Source organism: Phasianus colchicus, chromosome 10 (assembly GCF_987193195.1).
Source record: "Phasianus colchicus chromosome 10, bPhaCol1.hap1.1, whole genome shotgun sequence".
NCBI lineage: Eukaryota > Metazoa > Chordata > Aves > Galliformes > Phasianidae > Phasianus > Phasianus colchicus.
Window position 1 is genome coordinate 3,265,519 of NC_143445.1, and position 27,691 is coordinate 3,293,209.

The window sequence follows — 27,691 nt, forward strand, 5'->3', positions numbered from 1 at the left end:
GTTCAGTCAAACAGCCATTTGTTTAAAAAAAACCAACAAAACAAAAGAACCTTATAAAATTGAAGCACCCACATTAGTTATTAAAACAAGAATTCACCTTTCACCTGTGTATCATCCTTGGCCTTATATTCAGTACTTTTAATAGCCAGTTCCACACCATAGCCAGAGAGGTAGACTTTTTCCTTACTGGGATTCTGTAAGGAAAAGCAAATGTTGCAATATTGCTACTCATTGTTTTGATCTCCAAATTAAAAGCTGCCATTTCCCAAAGCTTCGAAATCCCAAGCTGGTGCATGCTTTACATCTAACTGGTAATGGGTCAGTGATGAATACAGTGAGTGAGCTTCCAGTAACGTGTTGTAATAGCACAACCATGACAAGACCAATCGTGCAATACACTTAATTTCTTGCTTCAGACCTCTCCTAATGGTAATAAACAGATAATTGTTAAAAATGAAAGCAGTACATGCAGTGTAGGACTACATTAGGTTTGGTTCCATTAAGTGATATTCAGAAAAATGTCATATCAGTCCAATTTCTCTGAGTTTTTAAAATCTAGGTAAACATCAGTTCTATGGTTACGGGTTAAGGGAGGAAGACGGCAAACAGGACAAGTCATACTAGGAGCAGTAAGTGGTTCTGTAACAAAACTGCCTTTTATTTGAAATGGCATCCTAAGGTTAATCTCTGCTCTTCATACCAAGTGACTCAGGTGGCCAAGCCATGGAAAGATCCAATTCTTATTTCTTAGAGCAACATTTTCCTAGGTCAAACTCTGTAGTTTATCTGGAGATTAGCTCTGCATTTGGAAAAACTAAATGACCCTCTTACTTAAACAGTCAGGAGATAAAAGAGTCTGTACTTCTCAGCTACATGCAGTGAAGCAATAAACAGTGAGTATGCCAAATAATGATGAAAGCAATGCATTATGCAAGTGTCAATTTAAAGGGAGCTAACCGAGATCACTTTTCCTTTTGGCCTCTCCTGGACAGTTATTCTTGCCTGTTTTACCCTGAGCATGTATATATACTTACAGCAATATAGTGTCTGAGGACATAAGTGATTTCTCCTGCCTCAGCCTTTATAACAAGCAGCTTATGGAACCTGTAGAAATGCTCTGTGCCAATCTCAGCATACAGTATGACAACAGGACGCTCGGGGTTGGATGCTGGGTACGTGTGGTCCCCTTTGAACAAAAAGGGCTTTGGTCTAAGAGCAAACATTGAAGATTATCACAATGTGATTCGTACCATTTCCTTACTCAGTGCAAAGTTCACAATTTCTTTTGCTCACGTTTAAACATCTCCTCTGCCTTCACAGCATACATATGCAATACCAGGGCTGGCAGCACTAGATGCAATGCTGATAAGGCTTTGTTAAAAATGGACACATGAAAACACAACAAATAGCTAACTGCTATTTTGAAGCTAATACGATATCCAGAATGTGAACTGTTGAGTCCTGGCCTGACCCACTGATTGAGCACCTGGGAAAGGACCTGGTCAGCCCTGGGAGAACAGCTGTGAGATAGGAAGGGGTGCAGCCTGGCTGCACCTCTCTTAAACCTCATTGAAAGGCTGACTGCCCCCAGGGAAGGATCTCTTTCTGGAGATCCATCCTTGGTGAAGCTTTCCCTGCAAACCTGAAGTCTTCTGACAGGGATGAGCCATCTTCTTACCCTCCTCTGTAGCACCTTTCTATCATGTTGATCCTTAGTCATTACACCTCTGGTGAAACACCTTTTCCCATCATACTGATCTGTCCAATTGCTACAATACCTTTTCTTAAAAGTTAACCGTGTCCTTTAAAATTTCAGTTACTTTTATTTTGTGATTCAGAAGTTCTGTATAAAAATAAAAGGCTACTAGAGCAAGGGATCAGTAAATACTAATTCCAATCACAATTAGTAAGGAATAAGAGACTACCACTTCTATGCAAGAAATGGATACATCAAAACTGAAGAACCAGAAACTACTGACTCATGACAGTCTCCCTACAGCAGTACAGCTAGGTTCACTTTTAAGATCTGATTTAGCAATTGGAAAAGAAGCAAATTACCTTTCTGAAGCAGTCTTCAGAAGTGTTCCAAGAGAGTCGTATTCACATGTCTTCTCCCCATGCACAGCAAAAAATAGGGGACAACCCTTCGGTGGAGGCTCATCTGCTGCTATCTGTATTGAAATATTTGCAGTAATAGGTTGAATGTTTACCCTGAGAATGAGTGAAACTGAAACAGGAGAGGTCTATAGTAATTGGTCTCTTTTCCTATTTATTATATAAATTAAACATGAGGCAAAAGTCACAAGACTGATAAATAGGTCTTAAATTTTTATAATTATTTTGTTAGCTTATTACTCTTAACTGTGATAACAGTTCCAAGCACAGAAATTGGGACCCACAATTGCAAAGGCTTGGTATGCTTTGTATTATATGCTAGAAACCACTACATTTGCTCAACAGAAATGATAAAATGATTCAAGACAAAAAAGAAGATGCCTTCTTCTGTTTGCTTCAAAAAAGCACATTATAATGAATGGCTTGCAACAAACTGCATAGCCAGCATGGTTAACAAGGAACACAGAACACAACAAAGTGCCCATCAGAGGTTCAAATCACTACAAATACACATTTGTGGATGTACAACTGAATAATGGGAGCATCACTAGCACCATAAGTATCAACAGAGCCATAATAATTTTCTTCAGAAGTCTCCACACATCTGTGAGTGCAGTGGGTACCAAAGATGTGCCAAAGATTTCAAAATCCCAATTCTTTAGGCTGCTGTAGACAGATGGACTCCAGTCTGGCACACAACAAAATCAGCACGTACCTGTGCTCCTGAGCTCAGCTGTATGAAGCACCAGTCAGTTTAACATTTTGTTATCTGTAACACAGATGGCTCCTTCTCAGAGGCCTTACCTTAATGCTTTAGAAAACATTGGAAGATTTCTCCCATGCTGTACTAACCTGCTGAAAAGCTTGAACTGTTGCAGAGTAAGAACGTAAGGACAAAGAAAACTTCAACAAATTCTGCTGTAAAGGTGACAAGCTTTGGGAGGCTACCTTCAGAATTTCGTGGTAAGCAGAATAATCACTGCCTGCAAAGTCAGAGCACAAGCAGTTATCCTCCTATATCATATCCCCACTAATTGAGATTTATATCAACAGAATCCCACTGGTGTTAATTGAAAATACGCACATGACCTTTCCTCCTTAATTTTCATTACAAGTACCACAGATGGATGAGAGTTAACTTCATTAACACCATCCATGAGAGAACATGGACACTTATATGCATGCAAACAGGAGCAGGGAAACAGTTAAGAGCCCCCATTTAACTTCAGTTTAGAAATGAAAATACCAGTAATATTTTATGCTTGATGTGGAGACAAAACTTGGAAGTAAAACAGTTATCTGCACTGCTTTTGTCAAATGGACATCAAACACCTCAAGCACTCCCACAGAAAAAACAATACCAAAGTCAGCCCTCACTGATTTTCACAATATTATACAATGGAAGACAAAAAAAAAAAAAAAGATTATTTTTCAACCATGCCCATTTCCAGTGATTAAAGAAAATCATTATGAAAACTTACCATCATGTTCAGATGTCCTGATATGCTGACTGGCTTCAATGAAATTCCAGAACTTTTCTTGGCTTTCTTCTGACAGAAATTCACTGCAGAAGAGAGGACATAGCTAAGTCTGTGAGTTCTCTTACAGTACTGATACCTCGCAAAGTTTCACAGAACATCAGCTCCCACCATACCTTCACCCATGGCAGGAAGCTGTATATTACTACAACAAAGCAAACCAGGAAAGCTAACAATAAACAAAGCAATGAATAGCTGCAGGCCAGGACAAATGCATATTACACAAAAGAAGCTGATCAGCACTTGTTCATCTCTCAAAGACTGAAGTGCACATTCTGGGAGCCCTTCTTCCTCCTCCAGTTCTTTTATATGAAGCAGACATTTTTGTTTACTTTAGTGCAATAAACTATAGCTGGTTAGAGCTACTGGCTTAAGTGGCATGGGGTTGTTTTAATGAGCAAAGAGAGAAGTCACAGACAGCTTCAAACCATAACATCATAATTTGTATTAAGTACACAGTTATAGGGGCACAGAGACTCAGCAAAAATAGCTCCCTTGTACCATTTCACATGCTAAAGGATGTCATAACACAAGCTGTGAAGCCCACTAGACACTGCAGTAGCATAGGTGCTCGTTCCAAGCCCTTCTGACCTACTGCAATAAGCATTGTTGAGATATTTAGGTACTGAATGGCAGTGCTGGGTACATCAAGCAGCAGGAACTATTTGGCTCTGCACTGCTGCATCATTCTGGAGTTCACCTAAGATGAACAGAGCTATCCAAAGTCTTGGTCAGGTTACAAACCAAGCCTTAGTACATAATTATTACTGGGCTCCTATTTCCTGGTCTTCTAGGTGAGCTTTCCTGCTAAGCTCCCTCTAAGATCCCTCTAAGTTTTCCCCCTAAAAATGTTTGACATTGTCAGGATCTTTAAATCCCAGCATCAGCACCTGGGCTTTGCACTTTACTGCTTGAGGTCTTTTCAGTCTTGAAACTGAAGTTCTACAGAGGAGGTTACATGAGAGCAATTAATTTCACCCAAGGCACACCTGTCCTATCGTTCTCTGTCAAGCCCAGCAAAATGCCCAATGCCTGAATATTTGCACATGAACCAACTGTGCTAACAGACAGAATTCCACATATGGCAACACCTCTAAACAATACCAAATTCATCACACACACACACTTGCATAAGCACCACAAAGGCCTGCTTTGCTTTGACATCATCAGATGCTTATTCTGTGCAATGAAATGACTGGGACTTGTGAAATGCTAAGCCGACAGGCAGGAGGAGGCCAGCATTTAGCACACAGGCCTGTACACCATTCCCTTGTAACTGATTACACAACATATCTAGTCAAAACATTGTTTTATAAATAAAATACAGTATAATCTGTGACTTCAGCTTGCCCATATTTACTTACAGCATGATACAATTATTTCCCTAACTTAAACAACACCTTTAAAAAAAGATAAAGATCTTTAATTGGAATAGATCTCTGCAGGCACGGCTGCACAACTCACAGAAACAAAATTAAACTCGAGCTAAACCCATGCAAGGAACAGATACACATCAAAACCTGCAGTCATCACCAGAGTTAAGAATGCAGGCAGAGGGCAGCTCCTGCCCATGCCTGTATGTCAAATGCACCTGACAGGAGGGAAATAGAAGCAACTGCCCCAAAAGCTGCAGCTTCCCAGGGATACAGCTGTGTGTAAATGCACTTGGATGGGAGCAAATGGGGTTTTTTCTGAGTGATGCTCAAGGCTTAATGTATTAAGAGAGAGCTGCCTCTACACAGACACAGAATGCAGGAGCAGGGCTGTGTCACAAGAAATAGAAGACAAATACCTCCAAGTCAAACTGGACACTAAGACACCATACAGGACTGCTTACAACAAAGTGATACATCATAGAATCCTTAAGAGTTGGAAGGGACCTCTGAAGGCCATCTAGTGCCCTGCAATGAACAGAGACATCCACAACAAGAACAGGTTGCCCAGGGCCTTACCCAGCTTCACCTTGAAAATAGTAACCATGTACTCTTGTAGTAAACACTAAGAAAAGTAATTTACAGTTTCTAAACACAGAGAGACATACTGCTTTATACTCTAAGTACATCTGATTTGTGAATGAAAATCACAGTGCACTGACCTTGTCTCAAGGAGCAGAGGAGTTGAAGACCACTTTGTAGTTAGAGATGTTGTCACAGCCTTAGAATCTCCTTTTACAAATGAGCAGCTGAACCAGACCCCCAGAATTGCAATAAGAATTCCCATTTTATAGGGGAAGTCTAAAAAAGATGAAGAAAACAAGTCAGCTTTGTGCTATCTTTTTGTAAGAACAGAATCTCACATATCCAAATATAAGAAGACATTTCAAGATTGGGTGGCCTGTAATAATTCAGTTAATCATGCATTTACAAAATTAAAAACACTATGGAGCCAGGAAAAGAGAAAAATTATTTTAAAATCCAACTCCTGAACTACAATCAAACCTAAATCAATCCCTGCCTCTTTGATGGTCATGCTTTTAAATAAAAGTACTTCTCTTCTGGGACATCCACACCACATGCAACTCACTTTACAGTGTACTACAAACAGGGAGCCTTTGAATTAGGACAATTGAACAAAAAGCTATCACATCCTCCCTTCACACAGACACCCCCACAGCCACACAAACCAATGTCAAAGGAGTCAGGCGAGGTCAGAGTCCCAGTCAGCCCCTTATGCTCAGCTGCATACAGCACACCTCTGCTCCAGGGAGTGAGGAAATGCCCATTGCCTGCAGGCACTACATGCCACCAGGATCAGAAGCTGGAATAGGAACAAAGTGACACAACTTACTGTGAGAAATGAGACAACCAACTGCCAGCACCACTGCTCCCACCTCAAAGTGATACAGTGTATAGGTATACACACACATGTCATTTCTTTGCCACTCACACCTTCTTTCATGGCTGTGTATTCTGTGACCAATCACCACAAGGCAACTATGGGGGATTTCCTTGCCCACAGCTTCCATGAGCCTATGGAAGATGGCAGTTCTCATGGTAGCTTTCTTCCACAGCCTCCCAAAATCCAAGCCTCTCTCCTGACTGCAGTGCATTTACTGCACAAACCCACGCACCCTTTATTTGTGATCCCCGTTTTTGTGGATAACACCGTCCACGGTCCCTCTCAGAACAGGGTACTTCTCAGAATCACAGAAACCGAATCAGAAAGGACCCCAAGAACCATCGAGTCCAACTCCCGGTCCCACAAAGGGCCACCCAAATCCGAACCCCGGTTCTGAGGCGCTGTCCAAGCGCTCCCCGTCCAGCCCTAGCGGCACACAGGCACACGTCACCGCACCGCTGCCTTCAGACAGGAGGGCCCCCGGGTTCCGCGCTGGCACCCCGCCCCAAGCACCGAGAGCCCCCACCATCCCCACCTCTCCCTTCCGCCTGCCCTGCCTGCCAATCTACCTCCCTACCAAGGGACCGCGGCCGCGTCCGCCGCGCGAGTCGCCCCGCTAACCTCACCTGCCGCCGGCCGCCACGCGCCCTTCCGGCTCGCGCCGCTCCCGCCGCTTCCGGGCGCCGCGCTTCCGCTTCCTGGCGAGAGGCGCCGCACCGCCATAGAGTTGCGGCGGACGGAGCAGAGCGTCACCGCGCCGCCATCTTGGGGCGGGACGCTCCACTCCGCCCTCCCGCCGCGAGCAGCCCAGTTGGGAGTGGAACTCGGTTGCTCTGGGCAGGACTTTAGGCAGGGCGCGGGGCGGACCGATTGTGCCGGCGGTGTCACCGTGCCGAGCAGAAACAGCTCCCGTTCTGCCGCTCCCACAGCCGCCCCTCAAGCCGCGGCCCCGGGGGACAGGCATCGCTCGGCCCCGCCCCGCCGCGTTGCCCGGGAAACCCCGCGTGCTCCAGCCAATAGCGAGCCGCGGCCGGGTGCCGCCTCCCCGACGTCTCGCGAGATCTTCGCCGCGACAGCGCGGTCTCGGACTACACCCGCCAGCAGCCCCCGCGAGCTGCGGTCGCGGCCAATAGTGTGCGGGAACGAAGCGGGGGGCGGGACGGAGCAGAGCCAATCCGCCGTGGGCAGCGGCGGCGGCGGAAGCGCAGCTCGGTTCTGGGCGCCGGCGGCGCGCAGCGAGAGTCGGGGCCGCGCCCCGAGGCAGGTACGGCAGCGGGTAGCGGGCTGTCAGACGCTGAGGGCGGCGATGGGGCCGGCGGCGGGCAGGGAGCGGCAGGGGAGCTTGCGGCAGCCGCAGCGCTGCGGACGCGGAGCGAAGCGACGGCGGGGCGGGGCGGACCTGGGACGCCGCGTCGGGCTTAGGACGGGCAGAGCGGGGCAGGGCTGCGGCGGGCTGGTAGCGCCGCGCTGCCGAGCACATCCGGGCCCCGCCGGGCGGCTCGGCGGGGCGGGGCGGGGCCCGGCGGCAGGGCGGCCCCCATTGGGCAGCGTCCCGACCCCCCCCCATTGGTTCGGCGCCTCCTGAGGGCGCCGCTGCGGCCGTTCCTGACTGGCCGCGCGACGCCGCAATCCATTGGCTGTCGCGGAGGGGGCGGGGCGAGAAGGGGGCGGGGCTTCTGGCGTCGCGCCCAATGAGCGGGGCGGAACCCGCGGGGCGGGGGCGGCGCGGGCAGCGTGATGCGCGCGGCGCGACGTAACGGCCGTTCTGTCGGCTCTGTCCGCAGGCGGAGATGAGCTCTCAGCAGTTCCCCCGTTCGGGCGCGCCTCCCGCCGGTTTGGGAGCCAACCCGCCCACCGGACCCGCCAGCGGCACCGCCGGACTCATCGCCCCCGCGGCCACGAGTAAGCGGGATGGGGCGGGGCTGCGTGCGGCCCCGGCGGGGGGAGGGGGAGCGGCGGGGAGCTTCGGCTCCGCTCGGCTTCGCTCGGCTCTGCGTCTCTTCGACTCTCGACGCCTCTCTTCTCTTTGCAGCGAGCGATGAGTCTGTCCGTGACCCCGAGGTGGCCCCCAGGGAGCAGCACCTGGGCCCCGGCGCTCCTGCACCGCCCCGCGAGGAGAAGCAGGAGCCCGTGGTGGTGCGGCCCTACCCGCAGGTGCAGATGTTGGCCCCGCACCACCCGGTGCCTCCCGGAGCACCGGTGACGGTGGCAGCCCCACCTGCACACCTGGCACCGGCTGTGCCCCTCTCCTTCTCAGATGGGCTCATGAAGGTAAGGAAGGGTCGTGGAGGAATGTATTTAGCTGAGAAAAGCAAGTTGAGTTTTTTTTCTCCTTCTTCTTTTAACTTGTAGGTGCATTTCTTTTTTTTTAACCTGTGTTAAAAATTGAAGTGCTGAGCACAAGTCAGGGAGTTCCCTGTTTTCATTGTTTGATTTTTGCTCTGTGCTCTGATGGCTCTGAATGGAGCTGTTCCATGTGTCACACTGAGGCCTTCCTGGCATCACAGTGTTATTCTGAAGGGGTGGATTTTGTGCACCCCTTAGAGTGACTTCAGAAATGTTCTCTCTGTGAGAGTGGATGAGAATATGAACCAAACTGCTGATGCACAGTGTGTAGAGAAAGGCTACAACCCCAACAGATCCATGCTTTGTGTTAGAAGCTGCCTAATTCCAGCACAAAACACGCTCTTTGTCCTAGGTGAAAATGGAATGGCTTTTCAGACCCCTGGCCCTACTTACTTTTGGGCAAAGCTGGCTTTCTCCTCTACCTCCAGGAATGGTTTCTCCAACCCTGAGTTGCCACTGGGAGTTGGCAGCACTCCTGACACTTCTTTCTTGCAGCCACCACTGAAGCCCACCATGCCCAGCCGGCCCATCGCTCCCGCACCACCCTCGACCCTCTCAGCTCCTACAAAGGTTCCTGGACAAGTCACAGTCACCATGGAGAGCAGCATCCCACAGGCTCCAACCATCCCTGTGGCCACCATCAGTGGACAGCAGGTCTGTGATTTCTGCTGCAATCACTGTAAGGTCAGAGAAGCGCAGCACTGACACAGCAGGTCAAGCTCTTGAAGCAGGGGGGAGGAAGAGAGCAGGCTTCTCTGTCCAGTGGTCACTCTGTTGATCAGTTCTGCTTGGAGCAATATGCTTCAGTTACTGCTGGCTCTCTAGAAAGCTCCTGAATTGGTGTAATCATCCAAATGACAGTGAGACTGCAATAGGAGAAATATATCCAAAGCTGTTATGGTCTTTAGATAATTAAATTTGAAGCCAGTGTGCCAGGACATTCATTGCAAACCCTCTGAAGTCTCAGGGCTTCCATGTAGTGTCCTTTGGAGGATTTGAGTTTGGATATGCTGTTATTTTCATGATGACTCATAAAAAGTCCAGCAATGTTAGAAAATTGAATTCATTTGTTACAGTTTTTGTCAGAGTGCTGCTGTTCTTTTGACCTGAATGGCAAGGTGGTAGAGATCTGTGTCTTTAAGGTCACTGGTAGCAGAAGGGACATGTCTCAGGTTGGTGTCTGAGTGACTGCTGACAGTCTGCCATGTGCCAAATAGAAAAACAGATCTCTGGTTGACATCTTTCCTGTACAGTGTCAGCTGGCTCTGACTTCTCCCTGTTTCTTTACTTGCCTGTGATATTCTTTGTAGCATATATTTCTACAAAATCTTTTCTGTCTTTAGAAGTCTTGAGGTAATGCTGTCAGAATGGCTGTTAATTCTTATCCACAGAGCTCACTGTTTATTTTTTGATTTATGTCTTTTAATTCTCCAGGGCCACCCTAGCAACCTGCACCATATTATGGCTACTAATGTGCAGATGTCAATCATCAGAAGTAGTGCTCCTGGGCCTCCTCTACACATTGGAGCTTCCCACCTTCCTCGAGGTAAGGAGTGAGCAGTGTGTGGCTGCCTGTTGTGCTTGCCTGCTAGGGCAGTGCACCCTGTCTCTGAAACTCCTCACTGCTGATATATGTGGTATAGCAACCTCAGTTGTTCTACTTCAGTGCTGTTAGCAGTGAACACTTTGAAAGAGGGGGAAAAAAAAAAGCCAAAAAACCAAAACCATACTGGCATAGATTGGCCTGTTGTGCAGAATGTGATGCTCTTGGTAGTAAGCATCTCTCACTTAACTGCAGTGATGTCTGAGCCCTGTAGCTACCTGATAGAGGATCATTCCAGTATGTGGTTATACGTGCTAATATATCATGTACATTTGCATTTGCCCTTGGGTTAAATGCTGATGCTAACTCCAGGTTCCTGTCTCCCAGGACTTCAGTTGCTGCAGCTTCAAAAAAACAGCAGGGCAGCCCTTTAAAAGAAGCTCAGTGCAGTGATTTCTGATAAGCTGTACTTTCGAAACATTTATGAGTTGGGTCTCCAAGTTTCAGTTGATCTGAATTTCAAAGCACAATTTGCATTTCTATTTCCGTTGAGATCCGATATTATGTCACGCTCAAGGGAAACAAAAGTGATGTGTGCAAAGATCTAACCTCATGCTAGAATAGCTGGAAGGACTGCAGCATTATTTGCAGCTGAAGTCAATGTATTTTTGGTCACCTGATTCCTGTAGGACAACCAGCATAAACCTGGGGTTTTCACTTAGTGTATTTTCTCTCCTGGTCTCTTTCTCTCAGCTTGCATACCACCTTCCAACATAGTTTCAGTCAGGACTGTTTATGCAGTCCATCAAATGATTTCAAGGCTATTTGCCTTTCAGAGTAGTTTCACATGATCAGGAGTCAGCAAACTGTGGACACAAAGAAACCACAGCTCTCTGCTGCTGCAGCTTTACAAATTGTTGGTGACTCTCTCCATTTTTATTTATTGCAGGGAGATTCTGGTATCAGGTAACTTGTTTCCCATTAGCTCAGTAGTCAAGCTGTTTGAATTATTTCTCCTGATTTTTCTATATCAGGTTTATAACATCAGGTTAGTGTCAGGAATGAGAAGCATCAGTAAACCCAAGTCACTTAAAATAATGTCTGCCTTTCCCCTTTTATGAATATAAAGTACTTTTGTTACTAGCCTTGCTTGTAAACCATTGTCATCTAAACAGAAATACATACCAGCTAACACAAGGGCCTGTCTCTAGAGGGTGATAGTGGAGCCATTTGTATGCTCTACTTAACATGCTTGGTTTGCTTCCCAGGTGCTGCAGCTGCTGCAGTGATGTCCAGTTCAAAAGTAACTACAGTCCTGAGACCAGCATCCCAGCTGCCCAATGCAGCCACTGCTCAGCCAGCAGTTCAGCACATCATCCATCAGCCGATCCAGGCAGGTAGCAGCCAGGCAGCTCTGCAGAACCACCTGCTCCAAGTTCCTCCTGGCATCTCCTTGCAGTCCATAACCTGTAACTGCATGTTTGTTGAGCTGAAGCTGTCAGCAGCTCTCTTCTAATTCAGTTTGTTGGGCACTCATTTCTGATAGCAAGCTGGGAAATGGTCCTGTTAGTCCCATGCTTACAGGTTGGGAGCAGGACATACTGTAATAGTGGAGTTTGAGTCTGAAAGGCCTAGCATGTTGTGCAGATGGGGATTTATTCTCAACTGTATTGGTGTAGAATAAAAAAATTTATATTTTAGTATGCTTCCAAAAAAAATCTCACCTTCTGTATTTATGTAAAAGAAAGATTGTAGGTATCTGCTCTCTGTAAGTGTTCAAAGTTAGGATAAAGGGTCAAATAGCTTTTACTTCATGCTTCAAGATCCCAGTATAATCATCTTTGACTTCCTATATGTGTCTTAGTATGGGGTTTCAGCCTGTTCTGAAGGAGCCTTTGTTTTTTCTCCGAAAATCCTTCAGAAGCACTGCAGTAATTTCTGTTAACCTTCCTGGTCGTTGGTGCCCTCTGTATGTCCTTTAAAAATCAGAATAGATTTCCACAGGAGCTTGCGGATCAAATCAGAAAGATTGAAAACATCTTAGAATGCTGAAGCTTAGTGATAAGATCTAAAAAAAAAAAAAAAAAAGTGATTCTAGGCAAATAATTCCTACTTATTCTCTAAAGTGCAGAATTTCTTTTCTGAATGTCTGTCTCTGTTCTTACAGTCTCGTCCCCCTGTGACAACTTCAAGCACTATTCCTCCTGCTGTGGTGGCAACTGTCTCAGCCACAAGAGCTCAATCTCCTGTTATAACCACAACAGCAGCACATGCTACAGAGTCAACCCTCAGGTAAAGATGATTAAGGCAAATTTTTGGCAGTCTGCAGTGCTCTGACTTCACAGAGGCTGTGGGAGGAGGAAACGTGTTAGTCATCCTGAGCTGATTATCCTCTGGATGTGGGATGGTACAATACAAAAATAGGAGTGCTTGCACGCTACAGAAGCTTTCAGTTCTGTGAATAAAAGTTACTATAAAGATGAACTGTTGCACTGTGTTACAAGAATGGGCATAACAAATCAGTTCTGAACTGCTGCTTCCTGGAAAGCAGAATTTCCTTTCTGGGAGCCTGTAGATTGTTCAGCCCATCTATTTTTCTGAAGACACAGCAAAGAGTGACACGTGAATGTTATAAAGCATCCTTGACAGGAAAAGCTTTTATGCAGAGCCTCGTAGGGTAGACACTTGATGAGAACAGAACAGTGCAGTTTGAGTTCCTCGTGTTGCTTCACCATGTTTTTGATAGCAGTGCTGTTTTCAAAGAGAAAGAGAACAAAGCCAGGCGCATCACTTTATCTTCCAGATTTAGCATCCAGAGTTATCTTCATGATTGTTTTTCTCTCCAGCCGGCCCACCCTGTCAATCCAGCAGCACCCACCTTCTGCAGCCATCAGCATCCAGCGGCCTGCACAGCCCCGCGATGCGGCCACGCGGATCACACTGCCATCCCACCCAGCCATAGGAGCACAGAAGCCACAGCTCCACACTATGGCCCAGGTAGGCTGCTAAGGGGAAACCCTTCTGCTGCTTTCAGGCATCGTTTGAATTTACATTTGGGTGGATAAGATGAAATTTGAGAAAGGAATATTAGGTTAGAAATCGATGTTCTTTATTGTCAATGCAGCATGATTCCAAGCTGAGTAAATATCAAAAATCTTTTCAGTATCCTTTCAGTACCTAAAGGGAACCTATAAACGGGAGGGGAATCAACTGTTTGAAAGGGTGGATAACAGCAGGAAAAGGGGAAATGGTTTTAAATTGGGGGAGGGAAGATCTAGGTTGGATGTCAGGGGGAAGTTCTTTATTATGAGAGTGGTGAGGTGCTGGAACAGCTGCCCAGAGAGGCTGTGGATGCCCCGTCCATCCCTGGAGGTGTTCAAGGCCAGGTTGGATGGAGCCCTGGGCAGCCTGGTCTGGTATTAAATGAGGAGGTTGGTGGCCCTGCATGTGGCAGGGGGGTTGGAGTTTCGTGATCCTTGAGGTCCCTTCCAACCCTGGCCATTCTGTGATTCTGTGAAAAATGTGGTAGTATTTTAACTTGAAGCTTTTCTGCTTTTAATAGAAAACCATTTTCAGTACTGGTACTCCAGTGGCAGCAGCAACAGTGGCACCTATTTTAGCAACAAATACCATTGCTTCAGCAACCACAGCTGGTGAGTGTTCATAATGCTATTGTGAGAGGTTTGTGGGTTGTTGAGGTTTTTTTGTTTCTCTATGCTGAAGTTGGAACCTAATTAGATTTGAGGGAACCTTTCTTTCTGCTAAAGCTTGCATTTGGAAGCGTGCAATTAGAATCCAGGAGAGAAGTTGCTGAGTTCACCAGGGGGTTGACTGGGCTGGGTTTTTTTGCTCTTTATTTGGATATAGATATACTTCTATGTGATAGAGCTCTGCAGAAATATCTTGTATGTTCTTTTTTTTTTTTTCTTAGGTTCTGTTTCTCACACCCAAGCGCCTACAAGCACCATTGTCACCATGACAATGCCCTCCCATTCTTCCCATGCTACAGCTGTCACAACCTCAAACATCCCAGTTGGTGAGTGATTTCAGTTCCAAGAGAAATTGTACTGGGTACTTTGGTAATACTGTTTATGCTAGCAATGTTTGTGTGCATTGGCACATCAAGGAAGGGAAACAAATCAATTCAGGCTGGGAGAAATCAACTCGAAGGTCTGCAGTGGGCACAGCTTATTTCAGTGCCAGGAAGAAATAGATGTTCTAGGAGGAATAAGTAATAAAATGGCTCATTAACTTACTCAATTGAATTTTCAGACAAATGTAGGATTTTTGGCATTTCAGAACCTGCACTGTATGCCCTAGGAGTTGTGATTGCTTGGTGATAGGGCTTTCTTAGCTGGTTTTTGCAAGTGCCTTCCTATGATTCTTGGGGCATTGGATACAGCTTAGTCAAGGCTAGTGTGTTCATCTGAAGGTGAAGCTGAAGCCTAAAAATGGCAAGCTTGTTTGCCTGGAAGTGCAGTCTGCATGAGATGTTTCTAACACATCTATTTAAGTTTCCTTTGTTCATCTCCTCTGTTCTGCCCACTTCCTTTTGTTGCTCCCTTGAAAATTTTCAATATCTTTTCTGCCATGAATTTGCCTCTGTGTATATTTGCCTACCATGTATTTCATTTCCCTTGGTGTCCGTCAAGTTTTGCTTTGAAAATGTTGATAAATAAATTTTTGACAGCAGGAAGGAGTTAGCTGATCATTGGAAGGAAAAAATAAGTAACTTCACTGGAGTTACTTCACCTCTTAACAATTAGAAGTTACATAAACACTTATAATGTCTTTGAATTCTGGTACAAGTTGAATGGGAAAAATGTAAGATGGATTTGTTTAGTTTTCTATGTTTCTTCTTAGCCTGGTCTGGTGGTTGGTGACCCTGCACATAGCAGGGGGTTGAAACTAGATGATCATTGTGGTTCTTTTCAACCCAGACCATTCTATGATTCTGTGATTCTTCCTATTGAAGCAATGTATCATCACTGGATAGGAAATGATTGGAGGTTAGGGGCATCTTGGGAGTGGGGTTGGGGGGTTTGTGCTTTGGGGTAGGTTTTTTTGTTTGTTTTTGTGTAGTTTTTTTCAGCATGGTTTGTTTCTGTTATTTGTTTTGATTTTTTGTTGGTTTTTTTTTTTTTTGAGAACTAATTTTGACTTTGCAAGGTTTTCTCTGACTGATGACACATTTGTCTTTATGCAGCTAAAGTGGTTCCTCAGCAGATCACACATACTTCTCCCCGGCTTCAGTCGGATTATACAGCAGAGAGGAGTAACCTCATACCCCTCTCTAGTCACCGGGCATCTCCAAATCCAGTAGCAATGGAAACCAGGAATGACAACAGGTGGGGAAATAACATCTCTATGAATATGAGAGTGCGAGTAGCTTCTGAGTACCTTGCTGCTTGTCTGGGCTCAGGGAACAAGTGCTGAGAGAGTTTTGGTAGTTCTGAATTAATCACAAGAGTTAACAAATGTGATAGCTAATGACAGACAAGATGACGAAACTTGGGCAGCGGCCCAACAGACAGGATTTGAAGGTAAACAGATGAAGTGGTGTAATGCTTGTTGTTCTTGCTGCCTGCAGGCAGTCGGTGCCTGTCCAGTTCCAGTACTTCCTTCCAACCTACCCGCCTTCTGCCTACCCGCTGACTGCACACACCTACACCCCCATCACCAGCTCGGTGTCCACCATCCGCCAGTACCCAGGTGAGGAGCTGTGGGGTGAGCTGGATGATGCTTTGCTCAGTTGTTTGTGTACCAGCTTCAGCATTGGGAGCAGCTGAGAGGCTTCTATGCTCCTTTCTGGTAACAGAGCACAGAGTCTGACTTCTGCTTTCCCCTAAGCCAACAAGTAGAACTAAGCTACTTCAGAGGCCTGCTACACACAGCTGATAACTATTTTGTTGTGAGTTTCAAACTTGATATCCAGAAGCTTGTCTCTTTTAAAGTATCAGATTTCACAAATCAAAAACAAGGAAGTTCTTCCAAAACAAATGAGCTCGTTATCATCTTCATTCTCTAATATTCTGAGAAGCCCATTTTTGATATCTTTTCATTTGAATATACAGTTTGAGAGAGAAGCGTGAGTTGAAAGCAGAAAGCAAGTTGCATTGCAAGGTCTTGGTGTTCTATTTACAAGAATCAGGCAATAACCAGTTTGAATTGTTGCAGTAGTTTGCAAAGAAGAAAAAAAAAAAAAAAATCACATATAATGTGAGCAAATGCTGTCATCCCAAACTAATGTCATTCTCCTGAGACAAAAACTTGGAGCACTTCACCTTGCTCAGTAGCTTAGGACAGATGTGGTGATTTCCACAATCCAAACTCTAAGAAGATGCCTGATTTGGGTTTTCATGGTGGCATGTTACTCCTGACCAGGACAGTGGCCTTGGAAGGATGCGGAGGTTGCAGAGTCAATTTGTTGACTGGGAAAATATGCATAGGGAATCGATGTGTTACTGAGGTCTGTTCTTTGTTAATTACACTGAAACTTAAATTTCACTGGCAGCTTTCGGATCTTGACTGTTTCAGATCTTGACTGTAAGCCATGGGCTTCAGGATGATTAGAGGAGTTGGGACAGGGACAGAGGGGCTTCTTTCTGTATCTTCCTGCACTTTAAGCAGTGTTACTGGGAGCTGACAGCTGTGGTTGAATGGTTCCAGAGCCCTGGATAGAAATGCTTTGTTTGTTTGTCCTGCAGTTGGTGGGAGGGAGAACAGCAGAGTGCTGCTGGGCAGCAAGGACAGATGTGACAGCAGTCATTCATACTGCCACAGGAACATTGTGTGAGTCCTCAAAGCAGACCTTTAGGAGTTGCAATATTGGTGGCATATGGAGCCAATGATAGGCTAACACTAATTTTTTTAAAAAAGATGACCATTCTTCATTGATGGAGATATTTTGCTTATTACATTGATTTGAAGCATCAATTAAAGATATTAATTAGGGCGGTAACTGGTGATACCTCAAAGCAGAGAACACAGTACAACCTATGCTGAGGACAGCCATGGAGGACTTAGCTAAAAGTACAGAGGAAACTTTTTAAAAGATCACTGAGCTGAGGGGTACCTGTGTGTTTTGAGGAAGGGTTTTAGCTTCGGCTTTCCAAGAGCCAGCTGTGTTTACACAGTCTCCAAAATGATTTTTGTTGGATGGACTGTTCTGCAACAAGTGTTTCACCTAGAGTACCTCTGGTGGAAGGGGTAAGCAGAAGCCATTTCCGTGGACCTGATGCTGTATCTTAGTTTTTAGAGGGACTGGTCAGCACAAGAACTTGATGGAAATCCTGTGACAAAACCAGCTCGTTCAATTGAGAAGGCTCTCAACTGTTAGTGGACAAACTGAGTGTCGCAAGTTAGCACTTCATTCTGTGCATGGCTGCAGAAATGATGTTGCTGTTTTGTGACAGTTGGAGCTCTGGAGAGCTGCAGGTAGTCCAGCTGGCTGCTAAATGCTCCCTGTGAGAAGTGCAGCACACCTTATGGGAGATCTGGTAAAATGCAACCATAGTTGCTTAGAGCTGTACATTCAAATGAACTAGTTGAACTTTTAAGTATAGGTGCATCACTGGGAACACCACATAGATTATTTGCTCATTCTAGATGTGGGATCCAGTCTGTAATTGCCTGTTCTGACTCAAATAAGATTGTATTCTGGGTCAGAACAGTTTGTCCAGCTGTGTGAAGAGGAGCTGTTTTGCTGATGTGGTTAGGGGTGTGGGAAGTGAGATGTGTTTTAAGGTGCTTACACTTGGGTCTGTCTTCTCCATGTATTTCCATGCAGTCAGAGATGTTAATTTTATTAATTGATGTAATGAGTTCTGTGGAAGACTATATTTTGAAAAGAATTCCGTTAGGCTTCTAGTGTATTTAAGCAGGAAAAGTGCCAACTATTGGTACTCAGAGACTTTGTGTAAAAATAAGCAATGAAAACATACTCTAGTGAGCAAAAATAGCACACAGGTTTCTGAGACTGGGTATAGAAACATAACCTTAGCCTAACTTTAAGACAAACCTTGATCTTTATTGTTCCAATATGGGGTGGGGGGGGAAAAAAGTTCAAGCAGACAACATGGTCTCTCTACTCTCAAACTCATTCCTGCTTCAAGCAGGCTGGCAAGCTAACTTTCAGAAGAGCAGTCTTTGGGAGTACCTATGGGGTGAGAGGAGGTGGGGTTGAAGTGCCAGGCCAGGCATGACAAGCTGTCCGTGTTGCTGCCCACAGTTTCAGCCCAGGCACCCAACTCGGCCATCACGGCGCAGACAGGTGTGGGGGTGGCATCCACTGTGCACCTCAACCCCATGCAGCTGATGACTGTGGATGCATCCCATGCCCGCCACATCCAGGGCATCCAGCCAGCACCCATCAGTGCTCAGGGCATCCAGCCGGCGCCTATCGGTGCCCAGGGCATCCAACCAGCACCAATTGGGACTCAAGGACTGCACCCAGCTGCACCCATTGGCACGCAGGGGCTGCAGCCAGCACCCATCAGTGCTCAGCAGCCACAGGCTGACACCAAGACCTCAGGTGAGTGGTCAGAACCCATAACTCCTGTACTCTGCCTCGAGAGGTTCCTTTAACTCTGGCTTATGATATTATGTGGTGGATCTTGAGCAGTCCCAGTGCTCAGCACCAAATACATCCCTGTGAGTGTTCTCTTTCACTAAATATTTAGTGAATGCAATTCATTAGTTTTCTTCAGGCACACTGAGTAGAGTATATGGGTAGCATTGGGTGGGTTATGTGAGCAGGAAGAACTTGACAATGCATTCAACAGTTCAGTGCAGCCTTGTGGGAAGAGCCACAGATGCTCACTGAACTGTTGCAGCTGTGCATTGGGTCACTGCAGCAGTAAAACATGCTGAGGTACCTCTAGTTTAGACTGTGATTAAAAAGCCTTCTTCACAAGGAAGGATTGGTGTGGTCAAATCCCAGTGAGGGACTGAAGGAAGGGAAAATGGCAGCCAAGAGCATCCACTCTTTGCAGTGCTGGCAGATAGCAGTGTGACTCTGCCTTGTTGTTCTGCATGTTTGTTTTCCTAGCAAGGCTTGGCAAGAAGCTCAGAATATGAGCAGAGCTGGCAGCTCACTTGCAAGGTTCTAAGTTGCCACACTAAGTCTGCCTCCACCAGCAGACCCAGTTGTGTTGGTGACCTCCCTAGCAATTTCTGTGTCTTCCATGTATTCTGGGAAAAGTATTTCTGTAGCCAGCAGTTGTTAGACAAGGGGTAGCTATCATCTGCCCTGCAGCAGGCCTAGTTAGCAGAGTGCTAGTAGTTAAGGTGTTAGTTATGAAGTAGTTTGAAAGTGCTACAGCTAAATATTGAGGGAGTCAAAGGAACAGAGAGACAGCATGTGTTCTGCATACACCTGCTTTGTTGTCAAACCTCCTTCAGTAACTGCTCCTTTTTCCTCTGTTCTCTCTGCTCTGCTGATGTCCATCCTTCCCAGCAGTAGTCCTGGCAGATGGAGCCACCATTGTAGCCAACCCTATTAGCAACACCTTCAACACTGCTTCTGCAGCGACTACAGTTGTACAGACACACAGCCAGAGTGCCAGTGCTCCAGCACAGGGCTCTTCCCCACGCCCGAGCATCCTCCGGAAGAAACCCACCACAGATGGGTGAGTAAGATTGAAGGGGGGGACACAGAAATGACACCTCTGTTCAATCCAGCTCAGCTACACAGAAGTATTTTAATGTGGATAGGAAAAGTTCTGGCAGGTTATATGGTCAGCAGTGGATGCAAGTGAACTGCAGATCTGTGAAACCCATTTTCTTCTCCTCCAGGATGGATCATAGCTGCTTCTTCCTCTCTGTAACAAGATGTCACTAGCTTTGAAAGTGACCTTTTAAGGGAAAGTAGATTTTGTTAATCTAAGCAGGAAAGCCTCAAATCCAAAGAGGTCAATTACTAAAATTAGAAATCCATGCTTTGATTTCAGTGCTTTTCTTGGAAGAGTCTGTGGATGAATAGTAAGGATGGATTAGTACCCTGCTGTGAAAACTGATTAGGAAAAGGGGAGGGAATCATTTAAAATAATTCATGTTCTCTGGCTTAATTTTAAATGCCTGAATAAAAGAGGCATTTAAATGGAGGAGAAAGCATTAGAATTAACGATCTACTTCCTCCTTACTAAAGACTGAAAATGTTTGGAGCTGATAAGTTCTATGAGGCAAAATTGTTTTTGTTGTTTTTTTCTTCATTTGGGTGGAAGCCTTTAAGGCAGAGAACTTGCAAGCTGTAAAACTGAAGCATAAATTAAAGAAGCAGATGTAGATCACTGAAGAAGGTTTCCATTTGAGAGGCTGATTATTTGGAAGACAGTCTCTCTTTCAGCCTCACAGGAGACTGAAAAGTCTCTTAAATGTTCTTCTGAATGCAGCACTGAGCTGTCTAACATCCACATGCAGGGTTTGGAGATCCTGGAGCCAGGCTTTGACACAGTCTACTCCAACTAAGTAAAGCAGTTGCCTGTCTTAGTGCTGTGCTGCTTAGTTCCAGATAGTTTGCTCTGTCTTGGGGTTGTGCAGGACATTGGTGTGGCCAGATCTCCCTTTCCCCACCCCAGCCACCACATCTGGAACCTGGCAGTCTCAATAAGATGCCCTGACTGGCAAGGTGAAAGTAAGGCTGGTATTTCTGGAGAAACCCCAAACATGAGGGAGTCTGAGCCAGAGCAGCTAATCTCTTATCTTTAAAGAAAATAAAACTTAGAGGCTTGGTTAAAAACAAGACTTTCTGTAGCAGATCAGTTAGAGTGAGGGCATGCAGTTCTATCCTGGATTTGGCAAGGGAGGATTGATTCCTTTACTTTTAATGGTATTTATGTTCGCATCAGAGGTGGGAACTTTAGATCTGCCCTTGTCTTACAGCCTGGCAGTCCGTAAAAGCTTAATTCCACCTCAGCCACCTGAAGTAGCGAGCACACGTGTTGAGAATACTATGCGAAGCACATCTGGATCACCAAGGCCTGCTGGGTAAGGCAGAAAATCAACTGCATTGTAGTAGCTTCATTTTGTGTGTCTGATTTATGGTGTTTGAGCATCGAAGTGCTTTCTTTTGTGAAAAGTGTTTTCATATTTGTCAGTGTGATGATTTTGAATGGATGTAATTCTGTTATGAAGCTGAGGCAGTAAGCTTTTAAAGGATATGGTTATGAGCTTGGGTGAGGGTAGTGACAAGAAAATAAACATGTTGTGTTAAAGGCTGTGCTGTGGAACTTTATAATTCTTTGACATTAATGCTAAAGAAAGTTGAATGGATCTTCTACCTGCTTCAGTTGTATCCAGTGGCTTTCTAAGTCACTGTTTTAAAACTACTAGCCACGGTGTGAGCTCTCACAGAAAGGGTGAGGGACAGTACAGCTTTGGGTAAACATTCTCCTTGTTTGCATTGTGAAACTGTATTGCTCCTTTTGCGAATGTTTTAAAGCCATCTGGAGTCAGTCATGAGATTTGCTTGTACATTAGAAGAGAACAGCACCTTATACAAAGAGGTTAGAATAGAGCACAGCTGAGATGACACATTCTCCATCTACTACAGTCATTACCCAGCCAGGTGTTACTGTACAGGAAAAAATTGATCTTAGTCCAGCTGGGCTCATTTATTTTGTGCTAGAAGGTCATGACTAAGATACAATTGGCATCAGCTTGTTTTACTTTTCTTTTCAATGTCACAGTGCCAAGCCAAAACCTGAGATTCACGTGTCTATGGCCACTCCTGTCACAGTGTCTATGGAGGCAGTGTCCAACCAAGGCAGTGAGCAGCCCACCATTGCAGTCCCTCCTTCCTCCCAGCAGCCCCCTTCTGCCATTCCAACCATCATTGCCGCAGCCAGCCCCACCTCGCAGCCTGCAGCAGCTCTGTCCACCATTCCAGGAGCCGTCCCAGCTGCTCCACCGACTTCTACCACAATTGTGGCTGCACCTGCTCCTCCAGCAACCATGAGTGGGGCCCTTTCAGCAGTGCTGGGACCCGTGGTGCCAGAGATAAAAATCAAAGAGGAGGTGGAACCTATGGACATAATGCGACCAGTATCTGGTAGGTTGTTTTTAAGCACTGAGGTGTTTCTCTTGTTGAAATCCTCATTTTTCCGCTGTCTCAACACAAGCAACCTGAAAGTGGAATGACATCTCTTTCATGGTAGCACAGAACAAAAGCCAAGGGGGTCCTTCATGCCTTCTTTTTACGGTCCTCTTCCCTGCCTACTGCTTTTCAGTATAGAACATGGGACTTGGTTTTGGTGACGTGACTAAGGTATGACATGCTGTATGAGCAGACTATGAAGTCTTAATGGCCCAGTAAATAAGATGGAAAGCAAAGATTTAGGTTAAGCTGCCAGTTGAAACAAGTTAGTAACTCCTAGAAGGAAAGGGCATTGCAGTGTCTGAGAGGGTTCCTGTCTCAAGTACTAAGAACTGCAGAATAGCAACTAAGTGAGCATCTCAAGTTCTTATTTGCCATCTCCTTAATCTCCTGTGGAAACCACTTGGGGTTAGGACTGCTTTCTTCATTTTCAAACAATCCAGTTGCAAAGAGTCTATATGAATTGCATGCTTAGAATACTGTCAGCAGCAGTGCTGGTAAAATACAAATCAGTACAGTTAATCTCAGTTGAGGTTTCATCCCAGAAATTCTGCTGCATATTACCTGGCATGCTTGCTTCAGTCATGGCTGATTGAGCTCTTCCCTGCAAATGTGAAGGATTATTATTCCCTCAAGCTCCTGCTGCTATGCTGCCATGCTCCAGAAGTCTGATTTGTACAGTAGCCTGCTGACATAGGCTGTTGACTTGGCAGTACAAGTACACTTGCAAGGAGAGCACTGCAGTCATGATTTGACTACATCTGACTTTACCTGCACTGCAAAGGGGTCTTGCCTGTTTTTGACTGTGATTCGTGGTGAAACATCAATTCAAAGATGTTTACCTACCATGTGGGAGATATTAGCACAGATTCCTTTTCAATAGCATTCAACTGCTGCAAGCCTTGAAGATGAAGGAACTGAGTGAGATCAGTCTCTTGTCACTTTTTGTTCTGAGGATCTTAGAATAAAGGCACTGTCCTGGTGATGGGTCCTGGCTTAGTGTGTGAGGCCAGATACAAAAGAGCTGAACTGCATCTGTGGTGGAATCCACGCTTCTTACAATGCACTGAAAGGAGATGTTAAAACATAGTACTGTTACCTCTTTGCTACTGATAGTTGAGGTTCTTCTCCTTTCTCTCCTCCCAGCAGTCCCTCCATTGACTACAAGTACTGTCTCTCCATCTTTGGCATTGCTGGCCAACAACCTTTCAATGCCTCCGAGTGATTTGCCACCTGGTGCCTCCCCAAGGAAAAAACCCCGTAAGCAGCAGCACGTCATCTCCACAGAGGAAGGGGACATGATGGAAACAAACAGCACTGATGATGAGAAATCTACTGCCAAAAGCTTGCTGGTGAAGGCAGAGAAGCGCAAGTCTCCTCCCAAGGAATATATTGGTAATGTCATCTCTGACATTCTTCTCCTATTTGAATGTCTGTATTTACTCATTCAGGAAGGCACGTGTAATTCTCCTGCTTATATATATAAATAACAAAGACTCCAAGTACCTGCTCCTCTGTATAGTGATGTTTGGGACCTTTCTCAGCACAGAGCATCACTTTGTACAACACAGTGCTTACCCATTTTCTGTCACAATTCCTGCCGTGCTGATCTCCCGCTTCCACCTGCTTCACGATAGTAACAGCAGCTATTTGTGAATCCTTTTGTAGATGAAGAAGGTGTAAGGTATGTCCCTGTGCGTCCGAGGCCACCCATCACATTGCTCCGCCACTACCGCAATCCCTGGAAAGCTGCCTACCACCACTTCCAGAGATACAGTGATGTCCGAGTGAAAGGTCAGTGTGCTGCCTGAGCCCAGGCACACGGATGGTGTCTGAGAAACAGTCTCGGCTGGCTGAGGTTGATAAGCAACCCTACAAAAAAGGCTTTGCTCACAGTTTAGAAAACAAGCGTCGGTCACGTGAGCTAATGACTTTGTTAGCTAGATGGTGCTTAAATCTTTTTCTCTCAAGACTGAGAAGAAAAGGGAAGGATCTTGTATAGAATCAGACATAATTCTGTCTGTCTAATTAGTCTAAAGTTTTACGTTACTGAGAACAGTATTTATGTACAAGGGTAGAAATTGCCTAAAGAAATTCTTAAGCAGATTATATGGTGATATGTTATGGCTTAGCACTCAGCCTAACAATCCTGCCAATGTAATCAGAAACGTTCCCTATTTAGAGTAACGAGTCTTACGAGCTAACAGATGGGTCTGGTGGGTATCTATGGAACGGTATTTCTAGTAAGAGGAAAATTGAGATCAGATTCTTTCCTTTGGGCTTTTTGGCTTATGTCAGAATTTATAAGCAGATTGGGTTTTTCAACTGTGTAAAGATGTGAAGGAAGGAGCAGCTATGTATTTCAGCAGTGTGAGATGGACTGCTTGCTGCTTCATGTACAGTGTTGGAAATAATAATACATTTTAGAAAAAGGAAAAAAAGCCCAAACATTGTAAACAAAATATCTGAAAATACAGATGAGTGAGAGCAGCCTTCAGGTAACATGGCAGATGAGCAGTTATTTTCCTGTCCCAGTCAATGTGTTGCTGACTCTTATTTATTAGGATGTGTGGAAAGCAGGAGCGAGGTTAAAGCTTTTGTTTGAGAACAGAGGTCTGGTGGACTCCTGAAACTTGAACATACATTTGTGTTTTTTGATGACAGAAGAGAAGAAAGCTATGCTACAGGAGATTGCCAATCAGAAGGGTGTATCCTGCCGTGCACAAGGGTGGAAGGTCCATCTCTGTGCGGCACAGCTGCTGCAGTTGGTAGGTGCATGGGACGTGCCAGCTGTCTGTACCACGGGGAACATGGAGGTCTGTAAGGCAGGATGTTTTCACAAGCTCAGTACATGCTCAACCTGACACAGGGATGCCATAAGCTGGTGTGTAGTGCCCAAAGGGAGTGGGACACGCTTTCCCCTTTCTCAGGAATGTGGCGTAAGTGGCTTGGAAACTTAGTGTTGATTTTGATCCAGACATAAGAGCTGATGTATTTTGTACAGATGATCAAAATTGGCAACTCCCTCCTGCTGATGCACAGGTCTGAAGAAGCGTCTGTTTGGGATGGTGCGGCTGATCTGAGGAGGCAGCACTGATCCACATTCCTGGATGCTTCTGTTTCAGGTTGGGGGTGAGGTAGGTGCTCTGCATTCTAGCACCAAACTCCCCAAAACCTCTGCATTCCTGGAATAGTATTGTGAGAGACAGGGGAAACAGTTCTGGTTAGGTTCCATGTTTGTTCAGAAGTGGAGCAATCCTGTAAATAGGATGTTTAGTAAGAACAATAGTGCCACACTCAACATCAGAGGCTCCATCTTCTGAATTACTAACATGAGCAGCTGAGAGGGGAACAGATTTGTCTTCTCTGTGTAGATTTCTTAATGTGGGCAGATGTTTTCTGGCCTGGTGGTGAACCTTCTCATGAAGTGCTGTTGTCTTTTAGACAAACCTGGAGCGTGATGTGTATGAGAGGCTGACTGCCTTACAGGAGGGACTCATACCTAAGAAAAAGGCAGCAACTGATGATGACCTGCATCGAATCAATGAGCTGATACAGGTAGGCTCCTATGGCCTCTAAGCTCAGAAGAATTGTTCTACCTTTAGTAATTGCAGCAGGATATCTTCTAATGAAGTGCTAAATCTGGCTTTTAAAAAAATATACATACTTCTCCTGTATCATCAGTTAATGGTGACTTTATAAAAAGGCAGAGTGTTTGTTTTGACTATTTAGTCTGCTGTTACTGATGATAGTGTTTCATTTCAGGGGAATATGCAGAGGTGTAAACTTGTGATGGATCAAATCAATGAGGCTCGAGACTCAATGCTGAAGGTCTTGGATCACAAGGATCGTGTTCTGAAGCTTCTGAACAAGAATGGAACTGTCAAGAAGGTATCCAAATTAAAGCGAAAGGAGAAGGTCTAAAGCCAGAATAATGACTCTGGAAATGGAGAACATGTACAGAACGGAATTGAGATCTTTTGTAGTTTGAGTTTATTTTTAAGCAGAGCATCTGAATAAAAAGGATGAGTTTAGAGAACAGATGGCAACAGATGGACATGTAAAGCCTGGTGACCTGAAGGGATTGTCAGTGATCTGTCATAACGAACAACGCTTTCTCTCAGGCTCATTCCTTTTTAAAGTCTTTGCAGTCCCACTCGTTTAACCCTCCTGATGTGTCAGTGCCTACTAATTGGAACTAGTGATGCAGTGTGGTGGGCAGTGCTCTCCTGTAACGCAGAGTAAGGGTGAACCAGGTGAGGTACGTGTGTGAGCACAGATGGCCATGCTTTAAAGCACTGAACGCAACACTGCTTTCCGTTGCCCCGTTCAGTTCTTCTGACCTTCCAGTGTCTGAAGGAGCCTTTTAAAACCAGTGCAACTGCACCACGTTCAGAGCCTCCAGTGGGTCAGAAGTCCCAGCTGTCAGTTCTAAAAAGGAAAAAAAATAAAATAAAAGGGAGGGAGATGGGGGTGGGGAGGGGGGGGAAAACAATTTCCAAGTGGTTTTTGTAGTGTCTGTGTGTGTCTCTGTGGGTGCTCCCAGATGCTTGTTTTGAAGTACCTCTCGCAGCAGGGTACTTCCCGTAGCTGGTGTAACGTTAATTTTATGTACCACATACATCCCGACTATGAATAAAGGACTCGGAGGTTTTTGTATGTGAGCGGTTCGTGTGGTTTTGTGCCAGCTGAACTATTCTACCTTTAAACTCAAAATCGGATTAAGGCAGTGAAAGGAGCCAGCGGGAGGCAATACGCATGAGGGAACGCTCGCTTGTGCTGAAGAGGGAAGTGATTCGCATCGCCGCTCCTCTCCTGGGCTCGCAGGAGGCCAACATGGCACCCGCTCCACACGCGCGGGCCGCACGTCACCGCCGCGCACCACAGCGCTGCGCGCTCCCGCTGCGAAGGGCGGCTTGGGGAAGGCGGGATTCCCTCAGCCGGCGGGCTGCCCGCCAGGTCCGGCCGTTCCCGTGCAGCTCAGCGGGCTCCGAGCTGCCCAGCCCCGCCGGGAGCCCCCTCAGCGCTTTCCCGCCCGCGGGCTCGTGAAGCAGAGCGCAGGGCTCCCCGCGCGTCGCCGCGGAACGGGTTTCCCACAACCCTGCGTCCCTCCTCCGCCGGGCCGTCGCGCCGGCCGCTAACCAATGGGAGAGCGGTATCCCCGCCACGTGACCTGGGTCTTCCCCCCGCCCCACGGGGTGGACGCGCGGACGGGGG

General features: G+C 45.9%; 2 protein-coding genes across 11 annotated transcripts in view; one reads left to right on the forward strand and one right to left on the reverse strand.

Annotated features, from left to right (window-relative positions):
- The window catches only part of UGGT1 (UDP-glucose glycoprotein glucosyltransferase 1), a 38,653-nt gene extending 31,183 nt beyond the window's left edge, over positions 1–7,470 (reverse strand). For 2 of the 6 annotated variants that reach the window (XM_031604998.2, XM_031604996.2), the window contains exons 1-8: positions 7,061–7,470; positions 6,277–6,410; positions 5,749–5,887; positions 3,597–3,679; positions 2,968–3,098; positions 2,059–2,171; positions 1,035–1,209; positions 98–194 (exon numbers count right to left, since the gene is read on the reverse strand). In XM_031604998.2, the coding sequence (XP_031460858.2) occupies positions 98–194; positions 1,035–1,209; positions 2,059–2,171; positions 2,968–3,098; positions 3,597–3,679; positions 5,749–5,873 (724 nt within the window). In that variant the 5' untranslated portion in view covers positions 5,874–5,887; positions 6,277–6,410; positions 7,061–7,470. The remainder of the gene's footprint in view (positions 1–97; positions 195–1,034; positions 1,210–2,058; positions 2,172–2,967; positions 3,099–3,596; positions 3,680–5,748; positions 5,888–6,276; positions 6,411–7,060) is intronic. The other 4 variants (XM_090146979.1, XM_090146977.1, XM_090146978.1 and 1 more) reach the window with 4 other exon arrangements.
- Positions 7,471–7,624: 154 nt separating this feature from the next.
- Positions 7,625–26,945, forward strand: SAP130 (Sin3A associated protein 130). Of its 5 annotated transcripts, XR_016469533.1 has the most exons (22): positions 7,625–7,755; positions 8,276–8,393; positions 8,524–8,762; positions 9,333–9,491; positions 10,272–10,383; positions 11,649–11,773; positions 12,548–12,672; positions 13,227–13,377; positions 13,943–14,033; positions 14,312–14,416; positions 15,587–15,728; positions 15,971–16,092; positions 18,611–18,913; positions 19,838–20,009; positions 21,262–21,366; positions 22,068–22,429; positions 23,621–23,869; positions 24,143–24,268; positions 25,139–25,242; positions 25,479–25,611; positions 25,919–26,032; positions 26,240–26,256. XR_016469533.1 is itself a non-coding variant. In XM_031604999.2 (21 exons), the coding sequence occupies exons 2-21, from the start codon at positions 8,282–8,284 to the stop codon at positions 26,396–26,398; spliced, it is 3,177 nt and encodes a 1,058-aa protein (XP_031460859.1). In that variant the 5' UTR covers positions 7,625–7,755; positions 8,276–8,281; the 3' UTR covers positions 26,399–26,945. The 5 variants fall into 5 exon arrangements, 4 of the variants coding, with proteins under 4 accessions (XP_031460859.1, XP_031460861.1, XP_031460860.1 ...); XM_031604999.2 differs by lacking the exon at positions 25,479–25,611 and having other exon boundaries at positions 26,240–26,945; XM_031605001.2 differs by lacking the exon at positions 25,479–25,611 and having other exon boundaries at positions 23,624–23,869; positions 26,240–26,945.
- The last annotated feature ends 746 nt before the right edge of the window (positions 26,946–27,691 follow it).

Coding starts and splice junctions, on each gene's coding strand:
- SAP130 (XM_031604999.2), top strand. CDS start 8,282: ATGAGCTCTCAGCAGTTCCCCCGTTCGGGCGCGCCTCCCGCCGGTTTG. Junction 13,378..13,942: donor AGCTCCACACTATGGCCCAG/GTAGGCTGCTAA, acceptor TGCTTTTAATAG/AAAACCATTTTCAGTACTGG. Junction 26,033..26,239: donor GAATCAATGAGCTGATACAG/GTAGGCTCCTAT, acceptor GTTTCATTTCAG/GGGAATATGCAGAGGTGTAA.